At 46.6% G+C, this 11,347-nt stretch overlaps 1 protein-coding gene across 2 annotated transcripts in view; it reads right to left on the bottom strand.

Annotated features, from left to right (window-relative positions):
* Window positions 1-482: 482 nt before the first annotated feature.
* KAT14 (lysine acetyltransferase 14) overlaps window positions 483-11,347 on the bottom strand; it is a 42,710-nt gene continuing 31,845 nt past the window's right edge. For both annotated transcript variants that reach the window (XM_081255552.1, XM_081255553.1), the window contains exons 7-10: window positions 6,213-6,349; window positions 5,133-5,308; window positions 3,418-3,608; window positions 483-1,460 (exon numbers count right to left, since the gene is read on the bottom strand). In XM_081255552.1, coding sequence (XP_081111678.1) covers window positions 1,287-1,460; window positions 3,418-3,608; window positions 5,133-5,308; window positions 6,213-6,349 — 678 coding nt within the window. In that variant the 3' untranslated portion in view covers window positions 483-1,286. The remainder of the gene's footprint in view (window positions 1,461-3,417; window positions 3,609-5,132; window positions 5,309-6,212; window positions 6,350-11,347) is intronic.

Here is an 11,347-nt window from a genome sequence, read left to right as displayed (position 1 = left end):
AGCCTGCTGGGGGTCCCCGCAGGGTCAGGTTCGGAAATGCTGGTTTCGACCCTCTGGAAGGGGAGAGGGTGAGGAGGAGCCCAGAAGACTCCTTTTCGGAGGCCGACCATCGCTGCTTTGATCCTGGCACCTGAGTGACTCCGCATGTCCAGCCCGGGGCCTCATGCGGGCGAGGGGAAAGGCAGCCCCGATCCCAACCAGGTTAACAGAGATAAGCAACAGGACAGCTGCAGACTCTTCCTGCGGGGGTGACACACATTCCCCTGGAACGAAGGGATTCAAGCTCCCTCTAAGCACAGCCTCCAGAACACAGATGCCTGTGGTCCACGGAATACCAACGCAAACTTTTAAACGTGCCGAGTTTTCTAGAGAGTGTTCAGCCTTTTTTGGATTCTCAAAGGGATTCATGTCCCCAAAAGATAAGTACTGCTCTTAATTAAAAAGAGTTTGAAAGCAAACCGATGAGACTGAAGCTCTGGCCATGGGTTGTCACAAGGAAAGATTTTTATTTGAGAACGTCGGATACTTCTGGAAACATTCCTGCTAAATCCAAAAACACCTGACAGTCCAGCTCCAACACTCACAAACCCACCAACAGCCTTGTTCCACAGACAAGACGGGACCGTCCATGGCCAGCTCCCCTCCCACCGCCGCTCGCCTCCATCCGGGGGCACAACTGAAATGCCAGGCCACTCAGCTACTCCAGCCACGGGAGGGGAGAACGGGATCCCGCCTCCCAGGCCATGGACCTGGTGGGAGATGCTCACAGGGGCACAGCTGAGGCGACGTCACACACGAACACCATGACCAAAGTCAGCGAGTGCCCGAGGGGTCCCCCTGGCTTCGGTGACAGCACAGCCAGGCTGGGATGGGCTGGCGTCCCCCGTGTGATCATCTCACCACCCCAGGACAGCACGGTGCCTCTGAAGGAAGCACCGCAGGAACCCTTAACCGCGATCACATTTCTCACACTTTAAACAGGACAGAATCTCTCTCCCCAAGAACATCAGTCTGGACCTTCCTGGCTCAACAGGCTGTCGGGCAAAGGACAGCGCACCTGCCAGTCTTAGTTGACCGTGGAGTCCAAGGTGTGGGCAAAGGCCTGTCCAGAAAAGGCTGGACAGCGACTCAGCCGGAGGGGCACCCGCTACTGACGCCACTGCCCACGGCGCTCTCGGCTCAGCTGAGATCAGAACCCGCGGTGGAGCGAGCACCTGCCGCTGGGGGGTCTAGCGACGGCCCTTCTCTGCGAGCGTGTGAGCCCTCTGCGAAGGGGTGCGCTCACGTCAGCGTCGCAGCCGCAGGAAGAACGCGTGTTTACACTCCGCGCTCTCCAAGGGGTAATATTTATCGTAAAAATCTAAGACATATTCTTCAGTCTTGAATCCAAACTTCTGGTAGAGCAGCATGGCAGGGTTGCTCGCTGAGACGTGAAGGGTTACGTCCTTGCCCATGCAGGTCTGCCGAGAGAGTGGAAAGACACAAGGTGAAAACAAAAAAGCCGGAGGGAAAAGGAGTGGCTGCAGTAACCTTTAAGTGTAGGCAGTCAGTTACAGAAACCAGAGACACTGGGGCCTGAAGCTGAGACACTGCAGCACCAGCAACAGCAGGAAACCTGACCCTTCTCTGCCGCCACCAAAACGTTCAAGACCAAGGAAACCGACGGTAAGCTGGGTGTGTCCTTTTTCTCTTTGGAGCAAAGAGCCAACAGGGATATTTCAGTCAATTGTTTTATATTCAGTTGCATTTAAATACATCAAGCATATCAATACCAACATCACAACAATCTTGAAGAAACAGAGGACAAGACGAGACATTCTGCTTTTAAAAACTAGACGTCATCCTGCAAGGGAATCGTAAAAATTCCCTGCCTAGACCTTCTAGAAAATATGTTAAATTATGTAGCCAGATATGAACTATTAAGACTTCTGTTTAATTATACAACTTGAATACCTTATACAGATATTCTGAATCCCAAAGACACTCTCTCGTCACTCCCAAACTTCTCAGAACTGAGGTGTCTGCATTTAGCACGGGCCTAATCCTAGGGGAAAAGAGTGATGCTTGCTGTCAAGCCTAGGCAAGTTCTTAGATTCTTTAATTAGCTACACAAAAAAAAGTACCCCGAAAGTCACATAAATTCAGAGCTTGCTCTTTAATGAGGAGGCACTGAGATCCTGGACTTGATGAGTTCCCGAGATTTTACAATCCCAGGTCAAAGGCAGACAGATACCTTCTCTTCCCTGCTTCCCTCACATTCTGCATCCAGAGGCATTTTTAGGAGAAGAAAGAACTACAAGCACACCAAGGACGATAGTCCTTCTTTACGCTGCAAGTTGGCACAGTCCCAGCAGCGCCGTCGCCGAGCACAGCTGACCATCTGGGTGGTACTGTGTCTGGGCCGGGGTTTATGGTCTGGCCGGGGGCCAGGCACCCACATACAAAGACGGACACTCCTCCTTCCAGCTAGGGAGGCTCAGTAAGGACCGAGCGTGCCACCAGAACATCACCCCTGCCCCATCCACTGGCCCTTGCTGGTGAAGGAGGAGGCCGAAGCCCGTGGCCATCCTGCCAGGAGAGGGTGGACAGGGGGAGGTCGGCCCTGCGCACGGGGTGGGTGAAGGCGGGGTGTGGTGGGGATAATGGAGACAGCCTCACACTAACTGCCAAGAGAGGAGAGGAGAACACAATTCCTCGATAGAGGGTTCTCAAGGTTCTCACCAACACCTGGGAATTATTGAGCAAGTTTCATTAAAAACTGGAAAAAAAAACACTGAATCATCTCCATCTTCTATTTAAAAAGAATCTTGCCTACGTGACACACAATGCTCCATACCCAGTGGTTTCTCAATAAGCTACCAGATAAATTCTGGGGGAACAAAAAATCCTTGCATGTTTTTCTGGTGTTAGTATATAAATATATGGTCTATTTTCCTCAAAGGTGATACAGATATATCAAAGGATGAATTACTGAGAAGGTTCACAGCAACAGTAAAATTAAAAACAAGCAGCATTAACAGAATGCACATACCACTGATTGATAGTTTGGCTAAAATGTTTAAAAATACTTAAGAACTAAAAGTCACTTCTCACTTCCACTTCTCAGTCACCGCGGTGGTGATTCCAAGAGCAGCAGCAGTTACGATACGGACGGTACAAGTGCTTTAGGCTCCCACTTGTGGTACTTTCCTCACTTCATTTACTACACATGTTCACAAACTGATTTCTTTGAAACCTGGGCCTGAGGAGTGACCCTCTCTTAGGGGGTGAAGGCTTCTCTCTGGGTGTTAATAACCTCGTGAGCGACACAGACCGGCTCCTCTTCACTGGCGTCACCTGGCACTGGCCGCCTCCTCCTCCAAGCCTTTCAAGGAAGCCCAGAGGCAGGTGGGCAGACAGTGAGCAGAGACAACATACCTGAATCAGATGATAAATCATGAAAGTCGCGATCCCTGCTCTTCTCCACTCAGGATGGACAAACAGAAATGAAATGTACGCTTCGTTGTACTTCACATCGGGGACCATGAAGCCAAAGGCAATGATGACTTTCTTATAGAGGACGACGACGCTGAAGTCCGGGTACTGCAGGCACTCGGACAGGTCAACACCTACGGAGAGAGGCCAGCAGGGTCAGCCCGGGCTTGGGGGCTAGTGAGCAACAGGCCATTCAGTCTGTGCTTTCAGCTGCATCTGCGTGCTAAAACACCCAAACTGGAGACAGAGACATTACCATAGACACCACACATTCAGATCATAAAAATAAAAAAGTGAATTTTAGAAAATATCAAAATTAGCATCGCCTGGTCTACGTACATATGTTAAAAGAAGAGAAGCAGGACAGGGTGGGTAGGAGAGAGCATACAAGCTCAGAACTGGACGCACCTAGCGTCGCACTCGGCCTCCGGGGCCGCGAGTGCCAGCTGGCGCATCCCTAAGCGCCCCGCCTCGGTATCTGCCTTGGGTAAGATGAGAGATACCCAGACCCCAGGGGGCTGAGGAAAGATCCCGAGACCGCTCGTACACAGACAATTGACAAGCTCTTTAGTACAAATGCCACATTTTACAATAAAGGAGTAAAATATAACATAACTCCATGTTTAACGTTTGGAAGGCACCCAGTGTAGGGGCAGGAAGTAGCAGACGCTCCCAGAATGCTCTTTTCAGCCCCATCCCAGCCCCCACCACGTGCACTGTGACATCCTGACAAAATCTCATCCAGCTCCTAGAAGACACGTATTATTTCCTTTACATTCCAAAGCAGTGCAGTAAAACAGATCCAAAAAGAACGTGTTTATATTTAGCAATGAAACTGTGTTCCTTTGATCGATGGCTTCAGAGACAATATGTTAAGGCAGATAAAAATCACGAATCACATTGGATTTATTCTTGTTTTCAAAGTCTGTGGTTGGGGTAGTTGGCTTTTTAAAAGCAACTTTTGGGACTTCCCTGGTGGCGCAGTGGTTAAGAATCTGCCTGCCAATGCAAGGGACACGGGTTCGAGCCCTGGTCCGGGAAGATCCTACATGTCGCCGAGCCCGTGTGCCACAACTACTGAAGCCCACGCACCTAGAGCCTGTGCTCTGCAACAAGAGAAGCCACTGCAATGAGAAGCCCACGCACCATAACGAAGAGCAGCCCGCACGCGGCAATGAAGACCCAACACAGCCAGAAATAAATAAATAAATAAATTAAAATAAATAAATAAAAATAACTTTGGGCTGTGCTAACGCTCTCAAAAGGACCAGCTAAATAAAGAAAGCACACAGAATTATTAAGCAAAAATCACAAGTGTCCAAATACGCCCAAGCTACCAGCCTGTGTGGTACTGATGGACATTACCTGGGATCTAGACACATGTGGAAGCAAAACAGGGTGAATCATTTATTCTGGAACCAGAGACAAACAGGGAAGAGGAACAGACAAAAACACTGTTTATTACTTTAACTGCTGGCTTCTTCTTGACCTTAGGAAAGAAAGAGATGTTTATATTTTAATATTTCTATGTTAGTGGAGACAAACTGAATGAAGTCATATAAGGTTTTGGGGGTCACATGACATACACTAATTTTAAAAACTGCTAAAATGAATGACACAGAAAATGGATCTGCCTAGTTCGGGATGGGAGAACATACCAGGCCAGAAAAACTCCTGGCACATGGAGTTTATCGTCGGGATGTGATTTGGCCGGACATAGCAGTAATCAAGAGGTGCGTCCGGCTCTGGCGTCCAGTGAGGGTCACTCCTGTGCAGGTGGGAACGAATCTGGGACAGCAGCTGCAGTTTGGGTGGCTTTGTTTCATAATCACGCCTCCAGAACCCAGAAAATAAACAAACTGAAGTCAAGAAAAATACCCATTATTCCCAGCCATTTGATTCACAAAACTCTTTGATCTGCTTGAAATTTTAAATTAATTTGCACTACTTTATATGGCGGCTGACTTAACAGCTACAATACTTTTCTGGTATGAAATTTAAAATTCATTCTATCAACATTCGTCAGACCCAACCCCTTAGTACCTGCCAGGAACTCTACTAGTGCTGGTGAGCCTTGATGAACAGAATGGGGAAACAGAAACAGCATCCTAATTCAACCCTCTGAGTGCTGGGACACAGGACAGAGCCCAGGAGAGGAAGGCCCAACCCTGCCAGGACAGCTGGGGACCAGGAGGTGGAGGAGGCTGGCATGCTGCTTCCCCGTGTCTGCCCAGGAGGGCAGGGCTGTGCCAGGAGGACCGCATGACTGGGGGCTGCAGAGCAAACGTGGTCAGCAGAGACAACTGTCAATCATGCACAGCCCAGCGCTGGGGCCTCTCCAGCCAGCTCGGCGTCCAGGGCTCTGCCTACACAAGGAGATGCATCAGCAGTCCACATACAGGCCCGACCGAGACATCATCCCATTTTTTCATTTCACAGACAACTAAATATATATACAACTTTGAAATTTAAAACAATGAGTATGATAATCATAATGAAATCTAACAGAGTTAACTTATCCTTGCCTTTTATGTTTCTTTCAAAGGACCATCCTTTCTGCAAAAATGTACAGTTGAAATAAGCCAAGGATGAGACTGGACACAGAGCACAGACTCGGTCCTTGCTGATGCCAGCTCACAGATCTTGGTCTTTATTCACTCCAGTGGGGGAACAGGGCTTGAAAACCACAAACATTACTCCCCGCGACACACTCGACATCACAGCTCTTCTCTGTATACCTGATGTAAGGCTTTAGGATCCGAGAAGTGTAAGGGCTGACAATGCTCTGGTCCACAGCCATATCTTCTGACCCCACCAAACGGTACAAAAACTTCGTGGTCTGGTGCCGAAATCCTTTCCTGGATGGCAAGGCAGTCTATGAGAAAGACATGCTAGTTATATAAAAATAAAGTTACTCAAAGGATTGGTTTAATTTCCACAGATAAGTAGTACTTACAACATTTTTATGTGTCAGAAAGCAAGTCTTTCCACAGGACTTAACTGGAAAGCTCAAGGTTCAATACAAACTTCATAGGTACCTTTACATAAAAATGGATATGAAAAACTAATCCCGGTTTAACAGTTTAAAAGCAAAATAATTTTTAAAATCTTAAAGTTTTGTAAAGATTTTAAGAGATTTAGACAGGTGAAATGCAGAATTGATCCCTGGATTTACAGCCTCTCCAGGTTTCATGTTGTCTATAAACGCACAGTCAATCCACTCATCAAATGTTCACCAGTCCAAGCATCAGGGGGGAGGGGTAACACACATAGGCCTCCTGTCTCATGAGTGGTCTCTGTTATCACAGGGGCGTGGGGGTCAATCACTGCTGCATCTGTATGTGGATCTATTACAATATGTCTCTACCAAATAAATCTGACAAAAGTAGGACTGATGCAGATTATCATCCCTAAAACATAGCATGAGCGGAGAGGCCCGACCGGAGGGTCAAGGGGGACGCAGTCCTGCTCCTCCAGAGGATGTCCCCATAGAAGGGCTGCAGACGTCTGCTCTCCAGACACTGCTGCTCCAGGGTCCTCGGTCATGTCGTAACAGAACATGACAATTAGGGTTTTATAGCAAAGAGCTGAGATGGAAAGATAAAAAGGCACATTTATAAAGTGGTGTGCCAAGGGTTGGATGAAGTTTAGAAACCTGAGTTGTTTTTGTAGAAACAGCTTGCTCTTAGCATAGAAAATAACTTTGTTGGAAGAAGAGCAAGAATTCTTTCCTTAATAATTTGCTCTGATTACTTTCCCAAACCGGACACCAAAACTTTCAAAGGCCAACTCTGAAATTCTTCCAGGACTTTGCATTTCAAAGTGAAATTCAAAGTTGTGGTATACAGTTTGCAAATATGGCCCAATGCTTCCTCTCGTGCCTGAAGGTACAAGTGTCTCTCCATATGGAAAGGTGGAGTCAATGTCCCCTCCCCTGGAATCTGGCAGGCCTGGGACAGGCTGGACCAGTCAGAACATGGCATAAGTAACATTCTGGGACCTCTGAGCCCAGGCCATAAGGGAGCCGGCGGCTTCCACTTCCTCCCTCCTCGAGCCCAGCTGCCACGGTGCCCAGGCGCAACCACTGAAGGGCTGGCGGCCACACGGAGACAGGCTCTGAAGGATCCAGCTCCCAGCTGAGTGGAGCCACAGGGTGCCCCTTCCTTCAGCACATGAAGGAGAACACCCAGCTGAGCCAGTCAACCCACAGACTCAGAAGAAGAATTAAATAGTTACTGTTTTAAGCCACTACGTTTTGGGCTGGTTTGTAATGCAGGAGAGATTACAGCAGCCCCTGAGCCCATGAAACAGCATCAGGTTAAATGGGAAGGTGAGGTCTGTGAAAGCCCTGGATGCGCACAGTCCCCACCCCTTTCCTCTCCCTTGCTTCCACACCAGTTTAAACATCCTCAGCTTCTGCCTGGAACACTACTCTAGAATCTACTCCTGGTGAAGGTGCTGTGAAAACTGTTGAAATGACAACAAAGGACTTAGAATATTGCAACTTAGTTGACAAAGCAGCAGCTGCAGGGTTTAAGACGACTGACTCCAATTTTGAAAGAAGTTGTAACTGTGGATAAAATGCTATCCAACAGCACTTAATGCTACAGAGAAACTGTTCATGAAAGGAAGGGTCAATCAATAAGGCAGACTTCACTGTTGACTGATTTTACGAAACTGCCACAGTCACTACGATCAGACCACAGCCATCAACATCAAGACTCTCCACCAGCAAAAAGATTACAACTCACTGAAGGCTCACATGATGGTTAGTATTTTGTAGGAATAAAGTATCTTTTTTAAAAAAGAATAAATTTATTTCTTTTATCTTTTTATTTTTGGCTGCATTGGGTCTTCGTTGCTGCATGAAGGCTTTTCTCTATTTGTGGCAAGCGGGGGCTACTCTTTGTTGCAGTGCACAGGCTTCTCATTGCAGTGGCTTCTCTTCTTACGGAGCACAGGCTCTAGGCACACGGGCTTCAGTAGTTGTGGCACACGGGCTTAGCCCTGCACCAGGGCTCGAACCTGTGTCCCCTGCATTGGCAGGCGGATTCTTGACCACTGCACCTCCAGGGGAGCCCCAGGAATACAAGACCTTTTAATTAAGGTATATATATTGGATTTTTAGAGATAATACTATTACACACTTGATAGACTACACTATACTGTAAACATAACTTTTACATGCATTGGGAAACCAAAATATTCACGTGACTCTCCCTGTTGCAATGTTTGCTTTAATGAAGTGGTCTGGAACTGAACCCGAAATATCTCTGAGGTCTGCCTGTAAGCACTCAACAAACAATGTTAAGGATAGGTCTCTTCAAAAAACCAAATGAAGAGATAAAGAAGTAATGGCATCAACATTCATATTAGGAGTCCAGAAGGGGAGGAAAAAAATAAAGGAGGAATGTATTTAAAGAGCATGATGAGGAATTTCCCAAAATAAAGAAGCATGAGTTTCCCTTCGGGTTCCAGTCCTGCATGTAAGGAGCTCGGAAGTCCTCACTCCACCATAACAAGGAAAAGGCTGAACAAGCTGAAAATCAACAACTCTTCTCCGACCCATCAGAGAAGTAAGGTCACAGGGCAAACCGCTGCCTCGGAGACTGGAGACAGACAAGTGGATACAGAGGTTCACAACCTACTGGAGTAAGAAGCCTCGGGAAGCAGTGCTGGGAGGGGAAAACCTTACCTGCAAACGATGAACTGCTGGAGGCTCAGCGGGGACAAGTCTGAGTGAACAGAGACCAGGGAGGCCCCGCACTTGGTGAGTTTTACCTCTAGCAGGCTCTACCAGGTGCTCACTGCGAAGATCAAAGAAAAATCCCCTCCTGCTGCCATTGGCAGCGGCTCATTTTGAACTGTCAGGGTATCTGTGCTCCTTAACAAGGATGCCCTCAGGCGAAACTACTCTGCCAGAGCCTAACCTACCTGAGGGAAGGGAATAGCCAGTCCCTGCCCCCTCTAGCCACCCTGTCCCACCTAACTGGGAAGGAAAACTGAGAAGCCCTTGTGGAGTCTCAGCCCAGGGGCACACGCTCACTTAGAGACCGAGGACCAATCCCAGGACTGTAGAACACCTCCCCACCACATCATGGACGGCCTATTCCCACAGTGCCTTGTACCCAGGACACCATCCTTGGCTGTCAACAAAAAATTACAAGGCAAGCTAAAAGGCAAAAACACAGTTTGAAGAGACAGAAGCATCAGAACCAGACTCAGATATGGTAGAGATGTTGGAATTACTGAACCGGGAATAACTATGATTAGCATGTTAAAGGCTAATGGACAAAGTAGAGGACATGAAAGAACAGATGGGTAATTTAAGCAGAGATGGAATTTCTAAGAAAGAATAAGGAAGAAATGCTAAGATCAAAACCACTGTAGCAGGGCTTCCCTGGTGGCGCAGTGGTTGAGAGTCCGCCTGCCGATGCAGGGGACACGGGTTCGTGCCCCAGTCTGGGAAGATCCCACATGCCGCGGAGCGGCTGGGCCCGTGAGCCATGGCCGCTGAGCCTGCGCGTCTGGAGCCTGTGCTCCGCAACGGGAGAGGCCACAATAGTGAGAGGCCCGCGTGCCGCAAAAAAAAAAAAAAAAAAGAGAGAAAAAAAACACCACTGTAGCAGAAATGAAGAATGGCTTTTGGTAGACCGGACGTGGCTGAGGAAAGACTTCCTGAGCTTGAGGACATGTCAACAGAAACTGCCAAAACTGAAAAGCAAAGGGAAGAAAGGCAGAACGGAACAGAATATCCAAAAACTGTGGTACAACTACAAAAGGTGTAATATATGCATAATGGGAATAGCAGAAGGAGGAAAAAGGAACAGAAGAAACACCTGAAGCAATAACAACTGAGAATTTCCCCAAGTTAATGAGACACCAGACCAAAACCACAGTCCCAAGGTGCTCACAGAACAAGGAGGATAAACACCAAGAAGCATGTCGGACACATGTAACTGAAAGAGAAGAGGTGCCAAGCAAGAAAAATGAGAGCAAAAAACACTTGAAACGTATGAACACAAGTCAAGATCAAAAACAAAGAGAAAACTCGGAAAGCTTCAGGACATGGGACAATAAAAAAGGAGGCCACCTACAAAGAAACAAGAGTAAGCCTGACATTGTGGCTCCAGGAACGACATTACAGCAAGACGATGATGGAGTAATAATGCTAAAACGTTATAAGAAAAAACAAAAAGACAATTTTATATCCAACTATGTTAGCATTTAAATGCAAGAGTGAAGTGAAGATCTTCTGAGGCATACTGGTTTAAAAATTAACCTCAAAAAGACCGTATTTTAAAGAACTATTAGACGAAGTACTCTAGCAAGAAGTTAACCCGGAAGAAGCAATGGGAAGTGAGACTGAGTGAACACTTTAGTGAGATTTACTGGTACCTAAACAAGCAACACAAAAGAAAAAAGGCAAAGGAGAGCACACAAAGGTATTTTTTTGTTTGCAGGGTGAAGAGCACATGATAATATTAAAAATTAATAGAGAAAAATCAATACGTGTCTTAAGTTAGGACCTATAAAAAGAAGAAAAATAGAACATACAATTTTCTTTATAGAAAAGATTCAACATCACATAGACTATTTTCTTTGACTGCAATATAATTTGATTAGAAATTAAATCAATTACTAAAAGATACTGTAAAAATTCTCATGTATCTAAGAAAACTACGAGTTATTTACCACTAAATAAATAACTCTTGGGTTAAAGAGGAAATGCTGAGAAAAACTACAAAACACAAAGTACTGACTGATAAAAAATCACATCATTTCAAAGGTCATGAGTCATGGCTAAAATATTATAGAGACAGTTACAGCTATGAATATGTTGATCAGAAGACAAGAAAGAGAATGGATTGAA

The sequence above is a fragment of the Mesoplodon bidens genome (genome assembly GCF_964165515.1).
Source record: "Mesoplodon bidens genome assembly, chromosome: 15".
Lineage (NCBI taxonomy): Eukaryota > Metazoa > Chordata > Mammalia > Artiodactyla > Ziphiidae > Mesoplodon > Mesoplodon bidens.
The sequence above is the reverse complement of the archived record's forward strand: the minus strand, read 5'-3'. Positions and strand labels throughout refer to the sequence as shown.